Genomic DNA, 20,498 nt, shown 5'->3' on the forward strand with positions numbered 1-20,498 from the left:
GGGAAAAAGACAAAGAACTCTAGAGAGAAAGAAAATTAATGAAAGAAGAGAGAAGACGAGGAAAACACAATAAATGAGGATATTCTCAGTGGGTCAAACAGAAGGAGTATGGAGTCATCAGTAGGAATACCACACACACACACACACACACACACACACACACACACACACACACACACACACACACACACACACACACACGCACACAGCCATCTTCATTACCTGAACCAATGCAGAGCAGCTACACAGAGGCCAAAATCAATAACTCTTTGCTGTACTGAACACTATCCAACACACACACACACGCACACAGAAACACACACACATCACTGTTACAAAGGAAAAAAGTCACACAGGCATGGACACATGCACACACACATGCACACACACACACACACACATACAGTCTTCTGGAGGAGGATATTCATTCATTAGAGTCAGTCAATAGGAGAGAGAAGACAAACTGAACACACACACACATCCTAAGAGAGTGTGTTTATGTGTGTGTGTGTGTGTGTGTGTGTGTGTGTGTGTGTGTGTCTGTGTGTGTGTGCGGAGGTAGGAGGGACAATCTGATTAAATTGAATCGTGTGTATCTGTGTATTTGTGTGTGTGTGTGTGTGTTTGTGGTATTCATATACAAGGTGAGACCGGCCTCACCTTGCTCTGTGTGTGTGTCTGTATGTGTGTGTGTGTGTGTGTGTGTGTGTGTGTGTGTATTTGTGTATTTATAAGGACTTGTGTCTCAGACCTTCACTCTGAGGACATTCTGGTCTCATCCTCAGTTCTTCTTCATGTGGCTGTTTGAGCGTCTGCGTTTGGGTTTTGGTTGGTTAAACTTAAAGGAAGTTCACTGATGACAAAAACACTGTTTTAGATTTGTTATCACAGGACACATTTTGAGAGCAAAATCCTAATTATGTCAATTAAGCGACCAGTTTGAAATCTTCCATCCTGATTTTTTCTGTTTTGTCTTGCCAACACATCCCACGTTCACCAGAGGAACACAGAGAGTGTGTGTTTAAATCCTCCTCCATGTTTTAAAGTGTGTCTGGAGTCAGTTGGTTAGATTAGTTATTATATGGTTACTATTGTTACCTCTGATTTTGATCAGTGGTTAAACTGTTGACTAGAACTATGTATAATACCCATGAGCCTGCGGAGCTGTTGGTATCGTGTTGAAGCGTGAATCAGAGGAGTGATGGATTAAAAACGCTTCGTTGTTGAAGTTGTAAATAAAACGCAGCCCCATAGTTAATGAATTCACTCAAAAGTGACCCAGAATGTAAAACTGAGCTGATTTAAAGATGAAAGGAAGAGCTAGAAGGCTGTTTCTATGTTCATCTGGTGAAAGTGGAAAGTTTCTGAGTTTAAGGGGCGGACCTACAAGCATGGTTTGTGACATCACAGCTAGTTTGCAGCCAATCGTAGTCCAGTATTCAACTTACACAAGTGTGATGTGGAAACGTGAAGCCTCCAGAGCACAAACACTGAGAACAGACTTTACAGTGAAGGAGGAGACGTCTGGTGTCCAGCAGGAAAACTTAAAGGGGACCTATTATGCTCATTTCAGCTCTAAATTTTTACTTTTGGACTCCACTAGAGTAGCTCTGTATGATTCAAAGTTAAAAAAAAAACTCCTTATTTATCTCATACTGGCCCTTTAAGCAGCCCCTCAATATACACAGTTTCTCTTACGCTCCGTTTTAGCTCCTGTCTCTTTAAGGCCCGCCTCCCCATGAGCCCACTCTGTTCTGATTGGCCAGCTTTATGTATCGGAGTTGTGTAACCTTACTGTCATTGCAAACCACACATTTCCTGCTTACCTGCTTCAAATTAAAAGCTTTTAAATTACTAACCAATGGGAGACGTGTTCCTCACAGAATTAGCGGAGCAACAACATATGGAGCTATTTGTTCAGCGGATCAGTCAGAAATAACGCAGGGAGGAAGAGTACAAGCAGAAACAGCCACAGTGATGATGATGTTTTATGAAGAGCTGCAGACGACCAACAAGTAAACTACTTAACCCTAATCCTAACCCTCCAACAGGTAAACTACTTATTTTACTTTGCTCTGCTGTGTAATTGCGTCATGGCTCGGCGTAACTACTCCTGGAACAGAGCAGCGAACTCGCAGAGATGTCCATATAAAGAAATCCGTCACAAACTGACGTCAGCTCAGGCTGAAAGTAGAAAAAAACGTTGGAAACCGAGCGTTCAGAGCAGTCTGAAGCTGCTGCTTTCTGCTAACAGGGATTACTGCTACCTACCTCGTTATTTGACACATCGGCCACTTTTAACATGAACATCCGACATTGTGACATAAATATGTCTGAAAATAAGGAAAAGCATAATAGGTCCCCTTTAAGAAATGAAAAATATTTGCATATTCATAGGTTCTGGTAATTTTAAGGATTTTTAGCAACTTTTTTATGGAAAATATCAGTTATTATTCCAAGCAGAGGATTTTTAGATGTTTGAAAAGAAGTCTGTTCAGTTTTCTCAACATCTCAATCTTTAGCCCGCTCTGTGCTCTGTGATTGGATGTCTCCTTGAAATGCACCATGGGAGTTGTAGTTAACTTCCACCTCAACGTTTTTATCTACACAGTTTTGTACCTACGACCTTTTCTTAGTTATTTTCAAACCGGGGAGAGTTTTATCTTGATCCAAGCTGTAGAAGAATGAGAAATGAACCTGATTTTTATTTCCAGAACCAAAACCACCATCTGCTCCAAACAACTCCACAGACACCTGTCAGCCAATCAGAATCAGTGTGGTATATTTTTGTCAACCATGTGATCAGATGTCAGCGACGGTCTTCAGAAGTATAGTAATACAAACCTGCATCTGTGTGAGTGTGTTTAAAATGTGACTTTGGGGTGATTCTCTCTGACAGGATTCAGAGCTGTGTTACAGGAAATACACAACACGCACCGTGCTGCAGGCGCCAACAACAATCCAGCACACACACACACACACACACACACACACACTAATTTGGTGTATACATATCTGTTCTGTTCATTAAAATGCATGTGCCTCTTCAAAGCGCTGACGACAATGATGCCATCTGCTGTTGTGGGGTGAGGGTATGCGCATACACACACACAGACAGACAGACACACACACACACATTCATAGACATCCTCATGTTTAGAAATGCCCAAACACACACACACACACACATTGCACATTCTCACACACATTTACTTTTATTCACACATACTGAACTACAATCTTGTTCTTGTGCAGGTAAATATCCTGGCTGGAGTTCTCACACACACACACACACACACACAAAAACACACACACGCTACCCCAAATTTCAGGCAATTTGCTTTCATCTTTGGGTCATTCCTACAAGCCCAAACGTCCCTTTTAAAAGCGAGTGCTCCTCTTCTCCTCTAAGTGCGTCGCACAAAGGGCCCATTTCAAAGGCAAATTCCACTTAGATTCACAAGTGCTGTGTATACTCTGGTACTCCAGGCAGAAATTCATCAAGCTTAATGTTCCCTTCACAGAAAATCACTTAGTGCAGAAGCTAGCCGTCTGTGTGTGTGTGAACGTGTGTGTGTGAAAGTGTGTGTTTCTGCAGATTTTCCATGTTGTTTGATAGCAGTTTAAAGGAGCAGACAGTCAGTGCAGCTCTGCCCGCCGTCGGCTCAATCTGCCTGTTTGTATACGTTCAGATTCATTAAGATAAAAAAAAAAAAAAGGTTTGTTTAGACGAGCAAAGAAAAGTTTATCTGGCAGCTAAATGTTGTCATGTTGTGCTTATGGTTTAATTTACAATTAGAGGAAGTGTTAGGAGTTAATACGGGTCAGAAAAAGTGAGAAAAACGTACCAAAAATTCCCAAAATAATCTTATTATTACATAAACATGAAACAGTGAAGCATTAATAGGGATATATAGGCCAGACTTGAACCAATGATGTTGCAGATATGTGGCGCAATAACCAATCAGCTACCAGGGCGGTCCTAATAGAGATACTTTTGAAGCCAAAAAATTTAAAATTTTAAGTTTGTACTGTTTTGATACATTATTTCCTTATTATCAGTTAGAAAAAATGAAAAAAATACAATCTTCATGAATAATCTTCTAGAACACAATGTTGACTGTAGTGAAGCTTTAATGTTAATTTTTAAGTATTTAATGCAGAAATGAACGTGTATTTTTTTTTTTAATTTCAGTTGAATTAAATTCTGATAAAAATATTAGCTAAATTTACAATTTTAAAAGGAATCCAATCTATTCTACATTATCAGATTACCAAAGGTTGTTCAGACTGTAATCAAAGTGAATTCTACAGGCAGGGCTCTTACAGACTGAGGTGAAGTATTTCGACTTATAGAAAGTTGTTGTCACATCCCGAAACCTCCGTGAACAAACAGAGAGAAGAGCAAAAAGAAACTGAAGGAGAATAAAAGACACAGCTGGAGTTCCTGTTTAGGTTTTAAATAACAGGAAAATCAATAGAGACTTCAATACAAAAGTCAAATTTTGGTCACTTTGTTCAATCAATCAAACAGATCCAATTACAGAGAAAATCCAGAGTAGAAACCAGCTGATCCCAACATGTTGAATCAACAGTGAACTAACACAAAACGTGACTGAAAAACATCTCAGGAGCTGCACAGTTTAGCGTTCACTTTTAAGAAACCAGTATTTGGTGGACAGGAAGGATTTGACAATATTTACAAAACAGCTGCTGTGATTTCTTAGTTTGGAAATCGGAAGCAAATACCAACAACATGATGATGTCAGAGTCCAGGAGAGAACTGTCAATCATCTGTTGCTCAGAAAAATGATCTCAAACTAATGAGTCTCGATGGACTACAAGAAGAGAAATAAATTTATACAGCAGTGTTGCAAAGGTTGATGTTTGTTTAGACTAAAAATGTTTAAAGTTTTTTAATTATTACAAAGGTTTAAGAGAAGTAGGGGTGATTTCTATCTGAAATATGTTCAGGCTTAAAGTTAAAAAAGTCCAGACAAAGACTATAAAAATATATCGTAGGAATTTCTCAAACTGGAATAGTTCACATTAAAAAGAAGCTCAAAAAGTTCCTAAATATGACGCTCATGATTTAAGGTGGAATAGCCGGAGATAATAACCTTTCTCTATTCATGATCAAAACTCAAACTGAGAAGCAACAAGAAGACGATAGAACACAACTTCACAAGCCGGTACAACCTCATACAAAGGAAAAATCAGCTTGAATCTTTCTTTTTTTAGGAATGTAATATCTTTTAAAAGGGGTATGTTATTCAGTGAACTATTAAAGCAAGGTTCCTCTGGGTCTTTCTGGTTCTCTTTGCTGGAGCTACACAGAAACAGAGGTGGGACAAAGTTTCCAAATCACAAATAAGTCTCAAGTCTTTGCTATGAAGTCTCAGGTCAAGACCAACTATTCCCTTGTCAAGCTGAAGGCCTAAACGTTGTGTTTGAAGTCGTAACAAGTCACTTTTTGGAGTCTGCTGGTGACAAACAGTTGAATTGTTGCTCCCTTTTTTAATACCACAATGTTTTATCTTTGAGTTTGGGAGGGAGATCCAGTCTACAGCGTGTCACTGGTGTTAAAGTCAAAGTTGAGTTACAAATATTGTACTGTTTTTTTCAAGGGAAGTCATCTGATTGGTGACTCAGGTGTGATTTGTGTCACCACCTCTGCACAGAACCACAAACAGATTAAAAGAGAGACATCAGATGACATCTCGTCCTCCAGCTCCATCCGTGTCCATCCTACCTTTGACAGAGGTGTTGGGCGGCGGTCCCTCAATGCGCAGGTTCCACGGCGGGTCTCCCTGGTTGGCGAAGTCCCTCATCTTCAGGTAGCTGATGGTGAGCCGGATGATGGAGGCCTTGTCCAGCTGGCTGGTGATGGCGCCCGGCAGCGGCAACATCTTGGCCAGTTCGTAAAACTCAAAGTTCTCCTTTCCCCGCCGCGACCGCGCCGCGTCCCTTGACTTCTCCTTCCTCAGAGCCTGCAGCCTGGACGCACAGCAGACAACAACAGGAGGTTAGAAATCACATTATAAAACATATGACGCGCAGAATGTGCAGCATATTCACAGCTGTCGTTATTTTCAGAGGAGCAAAAAACCTAAAGACAGTTCATGAATATCTCTCTAGTTTAGTTTGTTTAACACTGTCAAAGATAACACAATAAAGTCCAAGGGCTCTATTTTAATCATGCAAGCAGTGAGTTTTGTTTGCACGGACTGTTCATGTATGTGTAGCAGTACTAAGTGCAGAAGGGCTGGATGAAGGTGAATAGAGATCAGAATGAACTGTGCACTAATACACCACACACAGAGGCAAAGCAAAGTGTCAGAGCACTGCTTCCACTGGTTGTTTCACCACAATAAAAGGGCCCCAAGACTTATTTCCATGGTGGTCCTTGATGCGTAGAAATGTCTGACATTTAAAGAAAAAAAATCATTTTAAAATTTTCCATCATAAAACCATAAAAATTAAGACAAAGTGAAACAAAGATGGAAAACATTAAGCGTTAAACTATGCAAAGGATAAATTCAGACTTGACTAACTCCTCCAGAGCTGTTTCTAGAGGCTATGTAGTACTTTCCATGAGTAGTAAACACGTTTTCATGTGTAAAATTTGTGAAGTCCTTTTTTTTTTACCATTTGTTAAAATAATTTCCTAAATTTGCAATTTTCTCATTATCAGGGCTAAATAATTTCTAAATTAGAAAGTTAGTCACTGAAACACCCATAAACAGAGCACAATGGTGACTTAATATTTCATGCATGACTGGAAGCAAAGTGGCGTCTTTTTCAACAATTTGGAGAAAAAAAAAATCAATCTCGCTGTACTGCTGCACATTGACATAAAGGCATTCTGTTGGGTTAGGATTAGGGTTAGGATTAGGGGGTTAGGGTTAGGGGGTTGGGGTTAGGATTAGGGTTAGGGTTAGGGGGTTGGGGTTAGGATTAGGGTTAGGATTAGGGGGTTAGGGTTAGGGTTAGAGGGTTAGGGTTAGGGGGTTGGGGTTAGGATTAGGGATAGAGGGTTAGGATTAGGGTTAGGGGTTAGGGGTTAGGGTTAGGATTAGGGTTAGGGGTTGGGGTTAGGGGTAGGGGTTAGGATTAGGGTTAGGGGGTTGGGGTTAGGGGTAGGGGTTAGGATTAGGGTTAGGGGGTTGGGGTTATGTTAGGGAGTTAGGATTAGGGTTAGGGGGTTAGGATTAGGGTTAGGGGGTTGGGGTTAGGGGTAAGGGTTAGGATTAGGGTTAGGGGGTTGGGGTTATGGTTAGGGAGTTAGGATTAGGGTTAGGGAGTTAGGATTAGGGTTAGGGAGTTAGGATTAGGGTTAGGGGGTTAGGATTAGGGTTAGGATTAGGGTTAGGGGGTAGGGTTAGGATTAGGGTTGGGGGGTAGGGTTAGGGGGTTAGGGTTAGCTATTGTGTCGTTCTTCTTGGGAAGACAGTCTCCTCCCTCAGGTGACACAGAGGTGACGTCACCAAACATGTCAAACATGTTAAAAAATCTTTACGAGAATGACTGGCAGTGACTGAATCTGAAGATTTCAGATTAGAATCTTAACTTATTACAAATTATATGATTTTATCCGCTGATCAAACACCAACTGAACCAGACTGGAACAGACCTGCTCCATATTGCCCTCACCAGTCAGAACTGGCTCGAGTCTTGTGCTCTAGTCTGGCATCAGAGTTCTCCTGGTTGAGAGATGATCATTTGATATATGACAACATGCAAATTAGCATATGACATCACCTAATGACTTTGAATTCACTCACATCTTCTTTAGATCAACATAAGAAGGAACTTCAGTGATCACCGCAGGGAAACTGAGCTGACAGACATCACCTTCTTCTCTAATCTCCCTTCCTCCCTCCTTTACTGTATCACTTCATTTTCACTATAAAGTAGCTGACAATCCTTTTCTTTCCCTCACTTCCTTTTCTCCTTCATCACTTTCCACTCTATTACTTTATATCAAAGCTCTGCTCTGTTTATTCTCTCTCTCTTTCACCCTTCAACAACAACAGTGACGACCACACTTCCCCGCGGCCTCTCATCATCATCGGACGCCGTTATGAATTAACTCGGCAATAAACCAGCAGCCAAAAACCTCTGTGGGCTTTCTGATGGCCCACACACACACACACACACACACACACACACACACACACACACACACACACACACACACACACACACACACACACATACACACACACACACACACACACTATACGACAGGTGATTAATTTTTGCCGGAGCAAAAAAAAAAAAAAAAAAGCGAGAGAAAAAGTGTTAGACGGATGAAAGGGTGAGAGGGGGATGTAAAGAGAAGGAGAAGGATGAGATGGAGGGATAGCGGACAAACACTTTAGATGAGGAGGAGGAGGAGGAGGAGGAGGAGGAGGAGGAGGAGTTGTTTAGGGCTACAGATGAAAAATGGCTGTCATCTGGCGAAGAATATCATTTTCATACTGTTTGTCACTTATTTATCAGGGAGAACAAACAATAAATGAGGAGGAGAGGAAACAAGAGGAGAGCAACAAAGTAATACTTTTTCAATTCATGTTATCAGTTTCTTTCTCAAATTTGAATTTGATTTATTTCATTTTATTGGTCAAATCAAGGACTCTTATTTAACTTTGTTATTGTGTATTTTAAAGATAAAATCTGAAATGTTTTTGTCATTGGTCACCTCAACAAATTATGTGATTTGATCTGATGTGTCTCCAACTGTAGCAAACGTGTGACATAAAACTGAAGAATAAAGATCTGCAATGTCTCAACTTGCTGTCAAGATTATAAAAGATTAGATTAGATTATACTAGATCTTTAACCCTGAACACTGGATTCTCTGGAACTATTTAAAGCATTTTTGTTATTCAGAAAGAAAGAAGAAGTAGATTTAAGATGTAGCGCAACAAGCTGGTGAAGCTGTAAACAGAACTACACTCCTGCACATGCTCAGTAGTGTCTGCCTTACACAGAACTGCTCTCCAGAGACTGAAAACATGATGCTGTTATTAGTCTTTGGAGCCGTTTCTAAACTAACTAACGTGACCAAACTCTTCATGATGAAGGAACATGTGACCCAGTGCAGCGGTGTGATTCACTGACAGGTTTTTAATAGTTTCTGGAACAACAACGGAGGAATAAGATATATCTGACTTTGGATACACACACAATACTTGTTAGTAGATCAGTTCATTGTTGGTTGCAAACATGAGATTTGGTGGAAAATTGCCAGACTGATCCTTTAAGAGCAGTGGTGTGATCTTATTGGCTTCCTGTCCAAAATTTGAATTGCTCGATTATAAATCATCATAAGAGGCTTGATTGTTGTAGATGCTGCTTGTAAACAAAAACATAAATGTGAAGAAAACATGGAATGCATATGACTATCTGCAGCATAAAGACATGATGTTGAGGTAAAGTGAGGAATTATTATTGTAAACTGTAAACCATCATCAGTTACAGTAAACAGAGAAACAGCCAAATATAAAAAATGTCTTTTGATTCAGGAACTATCTGATCAAAGAATAACTGAACAAGATTATGAATGTGAACAGATAGTAAATGGCACCAATATTTGTGTTATTTGTATTTCTAACATAAACAAGACAACAGAAGAATACAGAGAGTTGGATAAAAAATATTCACTGTATTTACAAAACACACACACACACACACACACACACACACACACAGATCTGTCCGATGTGTGTTGGTGTGAAGCCTGCAGTGACGGCTGCTGGGAGCGTGAGGAGGAACCGAGCAGACAGAATTTATTTGTTCCGCAAACTTGGAAAGCATTATGTTGACGGACAACAAATATGTCTTCATGTCTGTCTGCTGTGTGTGTGTGTGTGTGTGTGTGTGTGTGTGTGTGTGTGTGTGTGTGTGTGTGTGTGTTTGTATGTGAGGGTGTGTGTAAGTGGACAAGGAGGTGTGTTTGACCTTGACTCAAACAGACATATTTATCATGTACTGGCTGAGTAGGTAAATGCAACACTTGTTGTGATCAGTGTGTGTGTGTGTGTGTGTGTGTGTGTGTGTGTGTGTGTGTGTGTGTGTGTGTGTGTGTGTGTGTGTGTCAGTGTTTGGGTCTTATAAACATTAAATGAAACCATGTCGTAAAGTTCAGCCGGGTGACTTGATGGTGTTTTAAAGAGCTTGTCACGGCAGGCGAGGTGTGTGCGTGTGTGTGTGTGTGTGTGTGTGTGTGTGTGTGTGTGTGTGTGTGTGTGTGCGTGTGTGTGTGTGTGTGTCATGTCGTAAAGTTCAGTGAGGTGGGTCGATGGCTTTTTAAAGAGCTTGTCAGCTGAAAGGAAGAGATATGTGTGTTTCTGTGTGTGTGTGTGACTATTTTAAGAGCGTGTAGGCAGACGGTATGCTGGGAAGGTCATTGGGTGGTCGAGGTTTAACTTCCAGGTCAAGTGGAGGTCAAACTGGCCATCAGTCATGTGGCGGGATGAACCGTCGTCGGGCAGATTTATCGTCTGAGCTCCTCACACACACTGACAGTCTGTGTTTGGAAACATCTGATTCATACGATCTGTGTGTTTGAAGTTCATTTATCCTGCAGGTTGGATCATTTCTACAACAGCTTTGACCTCTAAGAGAGAACAAAAGTCATCTGTGAATCAGTCTTCATCATCGCCCTCGTGTTTCTGACTGAAGTGAAAGATGAACTGATTCTCTGTTGGTTCAGTCTACAGTTATTTGATATAATCTCACCACAAAGTTTATTAGCCAAATGTCCAACAGTTTCTGTCTCTGTTTCTTCTCATAACTATTGAACTATTGAGCGAAGCACCGTACCAGCTTTCAAGTAGAAACTCCACGATTAATTATACAAATTGCAGAGAGACTCCAGACACACCGGTTGACGGACAGATCTGGGAGGTGATGGGATGCAGCCTGGAGGAGACTTTACTTTATCACTGCTGGCAAAAAAAAAAATGAACAAACGATTCTCCTTCGTTTCAATTTGTACTGGTACGAACTGCCTCCAGGAAACAGCCGTATGCTCACACTGACAACAGCTCTCACCTGTTCCTGTCTACTTACAAAACTAACTGACAAACATATACGTATATCCTAGCAGGTAGCTGCCATCCTCTATTCAGAGGCGCTATAGAGTCTTTCTGGCGAATAAAAATGTATTTAAGAAGTCCTTCATCTCGAGTGCCATCAGTATTCTTAACTCTGCAAAGCATCTGATGTGTTTAGTGTGTAATGTGACCTTGTCTCTGTGTTTGTCTCTTTCTTGTGAGAATCATTTGTAATGCGTCTTCATGTCAATAAAGATATATTCTATTGTACAACTTTAAATAGTGCTATAAACTCACTCAGTACTGTGTGACTGAGTTCTTTAAGCGGTGCTGGTGGTGACTGACTGACTGACTGACTGATTTTCCCATCTGGGCTTTCTGTAGCTGTATACATTCGCTGCTGAATACTGACTCAACTCGGCTTCTGCTGGTGCTGATACCGGCTCTCGTACAGACTCGCTGCTCTCCATCCTTTCCCCGTACATGCTGAACCGCTGCCGGCATGCTGAAGAATACCGAAGAGACTGCTCGGAGGCTTCGGGGCTCGCCAGATTTGTTCATACACCAGAGACAGACGGTAGACCATGCATATACTGTGCATGGTCTACAAAACTTAAAGTACTAAAAATACAGGATGTATTTAGAAGTCAAACTTCCCAGCACTCGTTATGGCGGCGGGCTTTTCACCCTCCAGTGTGGATACTCGGTTGACAGGTGTAACCACTCTTGTCTTTAAATGTGGCCAAACATATTGTGCAAACTAGTTCTTCTGCAGAATAGTGAGGCATAATACCAGTCACATTTAAAGGAATAGTTTGACATTTTAGGGAAATATGCTTATTTGCACATTCTCTCTCGAAATCACACCTCAGTGTATGTACTTTAACTTCCTTCTCTCTCTCTCTCTGCCATGCATCTGATGTCTGTTACATCGCATCACATGACATATCGATACAGCTCTCACGTTTATACGATAAATATGAAGCTACCGCCAGCAGCTGGTTAGCTTAACATAGTATAAATATTGAACTAGGGGGAAACAGCTAGCCTGGTTGTGTCCTCAGGTAAGAAAATCTGCCCACCGACACCTTTAAAGTTCACTAATTAACACGATATATCTGTGTAGTTTTTACAGACTGTGTTTCCAGGAGCAAACAGCTAATAATTCACCTCCAAATAGCAGCTTTTAAAGCCAGCATAAGGCAGCTTTCAGAGATGCAAAACAAAAAAAAAGAAAAACAGCCTGAATCACTCCATTTAGATTGTACCGTGTCCTTAAATTCCTCAGAGACTAAATCAAATTTACTTTGACGCTTTCCTCCTTTTTTGTTTGAACAGAAGTCAGTTTCTGTTCAATTTACATCACGGAACAAACTCTGAGCTTAATTTTCCTGTTCTTTCCAGATATGAGAGTATCTGTTTACACGATCGGCTCATCCATCCACCGAGGCCAAACTGAGAGGAAGAATATTTCAGCGGTGTATTTAAAAAAAGAAAGAAAATAAAATTCATGCAGGAACATCTTCAGTGAGATAAAAGAGAAACACGGCGAGCAATATGAAGAGAGAGATGAAGGCTGGAGATAACACCGCTCCACGGTGGCCGACGGGGAAATCTGTGGAGGTTTGAGGTCCTGACCGCTGATAACCATCTCACACACACACACACACACACACACACTTTACAATCTATGGAGTTTGAAGCCTTTAACAATGACAGAAATCTCTCTATGTACATACTGTAAACACACACACACACACACACACACACACACACTTTATATTTAAACAAAGATTGTTCAGATTTGAGTCTGGTTAAGATGGACGTTCAGATATAAAAAGGTGTGTGTCTGTGAGTGAGAGAGCAGATGTGAAAAAAGAAGAGAGATAAAATAAAATAATGCGAGAGAACGAGATGAGAGAGAAAGAGAGAGAGAGGGAGAAACTTTTATTGTGAATAAGTAGTGAGTGGGAGAGCAAAGGATAAAAAAGAAAATGAAGAGAAATGATAGAAGGACGTATTCTGTACTAAAGATGTGCAGAGAGTCCAGTATTTGTATTTGTATCTGTATTTGTTGAGGCAACAAAATTATTTATATTTGTATTTGAATAAAAGTGGAAAGTAGGGGTGTGCCTGAATACAAATACATTATTTGGCAAAGCACAAATAGTGGGTTTTATATGAATATTTGTTTCATACAAATATTTTAAAAATTATTTGTTTTTGGGAAGAAAAAAAAACAACATGTCAAATACCAGTTCCCAAGTGACTCTCCATCACCTGTTGTTTTCCTTCTCCTTTCCACAAAGTTAGGTTGTAAAAAATAGGCAATAAATGAAAAGTACAAAGCAAGAATCACCTTTGAAGTTCTTCCCTACATGTTACACGCTGTGCTGTCTCTGTGTTACGGGTGTATAAACAGGTAGAGGTCTGTCTGCAATGAGGTGATGAGTAAACTTTTAGTTCAGTAATCAGCGCAGTCGTCTATGATCTGGGAGACTTCAGTTGAAGACCCGCTGTGGGGACCTCCTTTATAAGGTAGTTTATTCATGAACACTTATTGTAACACATTTTCTAAAATTAAAAGCTTAATAAAAACAAAAACAGGATTTTTAAGCCTCTTTCCATTTTTATTCGAAATACAAATACAAATAATTTTGTTGCCTCAACAAATATAGATACAAATACAAATACTGGGCTCTCTGCACATCCCTAGTGGAAAGAGGCTTAAAAATCCCCTTTTTGTTTTTATTAAGCTTATAATTTTAGAAAATTAAAGATGAAAATTAAAGTGATGTCCAAATTAAGAAATATGCGTCATGTAGCAGGTGGATGTGACTCATTGACCTCATTGAGACCTGCTGATAGACGTCACAGCGGAGCAGAGGAGAGACACTGAGATAGCGACTATAACTGACCTGCTCGCTGCTATTTGACGTTTGGTTTTTTTTCTTCCCAAAAACAAATAATTTTAAAAATATTTGTATGAGACAAATATTCATAAAACCCCCACTATTTGTGCTTTGCCGAATAACGTATTTGTATTCGGGCACACCCCTATTCTGTACATTTACAAGTCTATGTTTTAAATCTGGGGCTCTACTGGAATATTTTAACATGATTTCCAGTTTAAAACTCCTTATTTATCTTCTACTGGTCCTTTATGCAGCCCCTCAGTTCAGCCTCTGTATGAAACAGGCTGTTTTAGCTCCTGTCTCTCCCAGTGAGCTCCAATAAACTCTGTTCTGATTGGCCAGCTCTTGAAAGCTACGTTAACAAACTATGAAACAAACAGTTAGAGTGGACACAACACACACAAACCTTGGCTACGAAGGCTATGGAACAGACGGCGATTTATGATCATGCATGACGAGCCAACGTCAGCTCAAGGTAGAAAAAACCGTCGCAAACGAAGCGTTCAGTGCAGGTTGAGGCCCTGGCTTTTGACTTGCAGGCGGCATTTAAGTTTTGCAGCTTCGACCATGTTTAACATCTGATATCACGACAGGATGTAAATAACAGATAATCACAAAAAGCATAATGTGTCCCCTTTAATCAACAGATGAAATCACAACTTCAATCTGCAGCCAAAAACTAAAAAATGGATGTTTGAACGCAGATAGGTGAGTAAGAACAACAACAAAATCACTCTGGGTCCCAATCCACCCTCCAGAAGAGAACATCAACAAATGCTGCATTATGGAACAACATAGTGTTGAGTGCAAAGGCTGTGAATCCTCTCTTTTTGCTTTAAAGTGTGTGTGTGTGTGTGTGTGTGTTTGGGGGATGCAGCTGCCATAGTGTTGAAATTGCTTTTGTACTCCAACTCTGTGTTATCTGCCTCGGTGATGCTTTATTCTGCTGTTGACTGTATAAGAAGTGTCAGACTATTTGATTTATGTTGCTTATTAATGTCTGTTCTATGCACCAAGGTGTCCACATTCCTTTTTTATTTAGTGTCTTCTTTTGTTTAATTGTGTGAGTTTTGTCCTCTTTTGTGGTTGAATATTTGCAGCAGATAATCCATAAGATGTAAATATCAGATATCAGATGTTAAACATGGTCAAAGGTTCAAAACATGAGGTGAACTTATATAGAAATGCTCCCTGTAAGACAAAAGCCAGGGCTTCAACTGCCCTGAATACCTTCCTTGCAAAATTACTTCCACTTCACCCTCAAACTGCCTCAAACTGTCGTCAGACTGTTCTCACCTGCCCACAAACAGCCGTCCGTTGGCAGCTTTTGATGCTAACGTTGTTCACGTCGTCCACTCTCATATTTCAGTTCTGATTCAGCTCCAACATGTAACAGATGGATTTGAGAAGTTGAGATTTGGAGTAAAGAAGGAGAAAAAGAAGTGAAATCCTGCTACTATAGTTTGTTTACGTAGCCTCCGGAGCCGGAGGAAGCTTCCTGAAGCTGACCAATCAGAACAGAGTGGGCTCATCAGGAGGCGGGGCCTTAAAGAGACAGGAGCTAAAACGGCCTGTTTCAGACAGAGGCTGAACTGAGGAGCTGCATAAAGGACCAGTAGAAGATAAATAAGGAGTTTTTAACTGGGAATCATGCAAAGATATTCCAGTAGAGCCCCAGAATATAAATATAGAGCTGGAAACGTGTTGTTCACATCACTCATCATAAGAGAAGCACTGGTTGCAAGTTAAGGTTGAAAGTGTTTTTGTGGCGACAAGATCTGAGTCGGATTTATTTATTAAAAGAAGGAAGAAAAGATGGAGGAGAAGAAGAACAATTAGAGAGGACAAAAAGGAGAGAAAGATGGAGAAGAAGGAAGATGACAGAATCTAACTTTCTCTCTCCCTCTATCCTCCTCTCTGATGCTCCCTCTCTCTCTCTCTCTCTCTCATTCTCGCTCTCTGCTCGCCTTTCAATTCAGCCAATCAGGTGACCCGCAGCCGAGGTTCCACCCCGTCAACTCCGGGGAGGACAAGAACACACACACACACACACACACACACACAGACAAAAGGCCCTTCAGGAGGAGGGTAATTGCTTCCATGGCGATGGGAAAGGAAGGCAGAGAACAAGTGTCACTTTGGATTAAGCCCCGCCTGCTGACATCGCCATGGCGATGACACCGTCGCCTGCTATATGTGTGTGTATCTGTGTGTGTGTTCACTGATCAGGGGACTGAGTGCCAAACCCAATCTACCCGAAAGAGAGAAAGAGAGAGAGAGGAGGGAGAGGAGGGAGAGGAGGGAGAGGAGAGGTAGAAAAAAGTGAAAGAGAGAGACGAAGATGGAGGAGGAAGGAAGATAAAGGAAAACAGACCAAATAAGGAAATAAAAAGGAAAGCAAAAAGAAGAAGAAGAGAAAGAATGAATGAATTAATCAGAAAGATGAGGCAAAACAAATCAGAATAGAAGGATAAAGAGAGGATGAGTGAGGTACCAGAGATGGAGAGAGAGATATAAGGGGAGAGAGAGAGAAAGAAAAAGAGTGTTAATCATTGATCTCCAGTCTTGTATTGATCACGGAGACACAATAACCTGGTCATTCGGTGAAATAAACCCAACAAATTACAGGATTGTGACCTGCTGCGACTCCGTGTGAGAGAAAGTGTGTTAACGTGTTTGTGTGTGAACGCAAAACAACCGACTATTATGTGTTCAGTCATCTTGTTGCTAGCAACCGCAGGAATGCAGAGCTTAGTGTTGCATGTGTGTGTGTGTGTGTGTGTGTGTGTGTGTGTGTGTGTGTGTGTGTGTGTGTGTGTGTTGCAGCCTGGTCTCTGCACCAGGTTGCTGTAACCTGCTTTGATCAATCACAGCCAGACAGGCTGGCAGAGTGGCACCCGACAGGTGTGTGTGTGTGTGTGTGTGTGTGTGTGTGTGTGTGTGTGTGTGTGTGTAGAAGCACAGTTAAATAGAAACAAGCTAAATATCTGAGGGAGTATTTCTTTGTTAGAAAGTAGATCTGCTGGCAGCTCAGTCTGTGTTCTTGTGCGGCTGTGAGACTGTTCAGCAAACACGCCAAAACATCTGACATCTTTAACACGGGAAAATATTGTTTACTTCCCGTTTCTAACAGACAGTTTTTGTTTTTTTAAGCATGATCGCGCTAACTCTCTAATCTTAAAGGATTTAGTTGGTGATTCTCTATATTTTTCTTCTTGTCAAGAAATCTCATGTTTGGATCCAAACCAACAATGAACTGATCTACTAACAAGTATCGTGTGTGTATCCAAAGCCTGATATATCAGATTCCTCTGTTGTTGTTAAAAATCTATTAAAAACACATCAGTGAGCCACATCGCTGCACTGGGTGACATATTCCTTCATCCCAGAATACGGTGGTTACTGTTACTTGTTTAGAAACGGCTCCAAAATGTAAAAACAGTAATAAAATAGTAAATAGTAAGTAGAGTGAGGGTACGACAGACAAATGTGGTTCTGCTTAAAAAGCTTTGCTAGCTTGTTGTGCTACATATCAAAACCTCTTGATTATGTACATGATATATTTCTTAAAGAACTTCAGTAAAAAGTCAACAGGGTTGTGTTATGTAGCGCAGCAAGTTAGCAAAGCTCTGTAAACCGTGTTTCTTCACATGTTCAGTGGCGGGTTTTTAGTCTTTGGAGCTGTTTCTAAACAAGCTAAGCTACTTTAGCTAAATTGTGCTAACAGGAACATTTATCATAATCAAATAATATTAAACTTAGTGAAATATTGTGACAATAATCTGACTCAGTGTGAGTCCCGGAGCCAACTGTCAATCACAGCTGTCAATCAACGCCCACACAGGAGACGTCAAAGCTACTATAAGTCTTCAAATCTTATTAACGGAGCAATAATTTCCAAAATGAACACCAGCACACTTATTATAGGGTCTCAATTTATAGATTGAGACCAGAATGACTCATTGAAAAAAAAGACTGACTCAGCATTTCTAGAGAGAAGTTGAGGCTTTTTGAATGGGAGTCAGTTGGAGCAGCTAGCGACCGTCGGTGGATGGAAACAACTACAGGTAAGAGAGAGAACATGGTTTTTTTTTGGTGACACTTTAAATAGATGAAATACACCAGCAGTAAGCCAGATTGTGTGGGAGTTTTGATCCAGTTACTAACAAAGAAAATAAAATTTACAGAAACTGAAATGTAGTAGCAGTTAAAAAAAAAAAAAAAAAGGGAGGAGGAGGAGACACAGCGATGGTGGCAAGTGGATCAGTGGGAGAATGTGTGTAATCTCCGTCTACCAGGAAACCTGAGCTTCACCTCCTGCTGAACATACACACACACACACGCAGACACACACACACACACAGTATCATTACATGGCTAATCATCCTCCAATAGGATTGTAGTGATGGAGGGATCAGTATGAACTCCAACAGAGAACTGATGCTAAATCCCTCCATCCTACTGAGAGAGAAAGAGAGAGAGAGAGGGAGAGGGAGAGGCTGGGATTAGAAAAGATGAAAATGAGAAAGAAAAGAAGAAGAAGAAACAAAGGAAGAATCACAGGTTGAATCGGGATGAGGAGGAGAGAAAGAGGCAGAGGAGAGAGTTTGAAAAAGGAAAACGAGACGAAGCTCAAAGAGATTCAAAGAAGGATAAAACAGAGGGAGGTAAAAACAGAGAGACGGAAAATAAAGAACATGAACATTAATATCAGGTTATCGTAATTCCATATTTGCTTTATTGTCAATAAATCCAAAGGATGAGACCAAAACCAACACTGTATATTTAATTTCTCAAGACTTTCTGATTTCCCAAATCCATCCCAACACATGACCCGATGGGTTCAGGATGTTGTTTTTGGGTGTTTTTGCCTAATTTTCAAATATGACTGAATAAGAATATTCTCTCTCACTGTCTCTGCTGCTCCCTAAAAGTCATTTAAAAGCCTTTTATTGTAGTTGTGTCATCATACACAACATGACGGGTTGTTAACTTCTACAGATTCTTGTGTCTAAATGACCTGATGGATGATGGAAACGCTCCGACTCTGACGCTTTCAGCTCCGCTTTTAAAAGCGTTTAAGTCCTTTAAAACACTGTTTAAACAGACACGTATCAGCATCTCTACTATCTCCTCCTCTAACGTCCAGTGTGATCCACTCGTCAGCTGACAGCGCTGTCACAAATGGTGAACGACAGCATTAAAAGATGAGTGTTGCCGCTAAACAGATAGATAACCAGCTAGTAGTCTGTGGCTGTTTCAGATCTGTGTCTTTGAAGAATAAATAACAAAAATTCAAGTCTTGATTTTAGGCTCACATAGTATATAGTTTCATTCTCAGCATTTTTAACAGCTGGTCACTGTTTTTATCAAACAAACAGGAGGAAATAGTGTATTTGTTGGGGACTATTTTCAGCGGCGGATGAATCCACATTCGGTGCTCTAGTGAGTGTTTCTAGCAGCAGGACGGCACAGAGGAGTCAGATATATCAGGCTTTGATACACACACAATACTTGTTAGTACATCAGCTCATTGTTAGTTTTTGGGGGATTTGTTGACAGTAGTTAAAAATATAAAATATCATCAGTCTTATTCTTTAAATCTCAAATATGACAGAGAGCTGTGGGTTTGTTTGTTTTCCTCTCTCACATTGAGACGTTTTGAGAAAACGTCCTGCGGTGTTCGTTCACACCGTTTATCAGTTTTACCATCTCTGCCTGCTGCCACGCCGCTTTAGCATCAACCTGAGCATGACAGCAAGCAGGCCGGCTGCAGTGTACACACACACACACACACACACACACACACACACACACACACACACACACGCAGCTTCACGTAACAACAAGTTGCTAAAACTAAATATTTGATTAATAGAATAATGATCATGTGAGCCTCTCTAATTGTTTTTTTTGTTTTGCTGGTGTTTCTATGTTGATGTTTTTGTCATTTTACCAATAAAATAATAATGACATCACAAATAAAGGTGGATAATATCTCCTAACAAGTCATATTAAACAACACACACACACACACACACACACACACACACACACACACGTCATTCACAGAGTGGAAAGCCATGTTGAACGTCTTAGCAGCATTACAGCTTCCTCCATCCTGTTAGCTACAATCCTGTTAGCTGCTAACACACCTCACACACACTCACACACACACACACACACACACACACACACACACACACACACACACACACACACACACGACTGTGTGGTGGGTTTAGGGTTGACTTCAAACTCAAACTTTTCATGTTCATCCATCTCATGTTTTTCCAGTGTGTTGTTGTATTTTCTGCCTTTTAGCCTGAGAGAAATGATAGATTTATAGATTTTCATGTTATATATTGAATATTTATGTTGTTGTCGACTGAGACGCAGTTTCACTCAAGAAAAATCTAGTAAGTGCACCTTGAGTTATTATTATTATCTTGGTTTTTGTTTGTTTTGTCAAACTATGGTTCTGTTTGGTTTTATTTTATTTATTGTTTTACAAACAAGC

General features: G+C 40.4%; 1 protein-coding gene across 4 annotated transcripts in view; it reads right to left on the reverse strand.

The window, feature by feature from the left end:
- Nucleotides 1–20,498, reverse strand: part of LOC137199794 (neuronal PAS domain-containing protein 3) — a 373,346-nt gene that overhangs the window by 198,094 nt on the left and 154,754 nt on the right. For all 4 annotated transcript variants that reach the window (XM_067614341.1, XM_067614340.1, XM_067614343.1 and 1 more), the window contains one exon: nucleotides 5,753–5,997. In XM_067614341.1, coding sequence (XP_067470442.1) covers nucleotides 5,753–5,997 — 245 coding nt within the window. The remainder of the gene's footprint in view (nucleotides 1–5,752; nucleotides 5,998–20,498) is intronic.

Source organism: Thunnus thynnus, chromosome 16, assembly GCF_963924715.1.
Source record: "Thunnus thynnus chromosome 16, fThuThy2.1, whole genome shotgun sequence".
Lineage (NCBI taxonomy): Eukaryota > Metazoa > Chordata > Actinopteri > Scombriformes > Scombridae > Thunnus > Thunnus thynnus.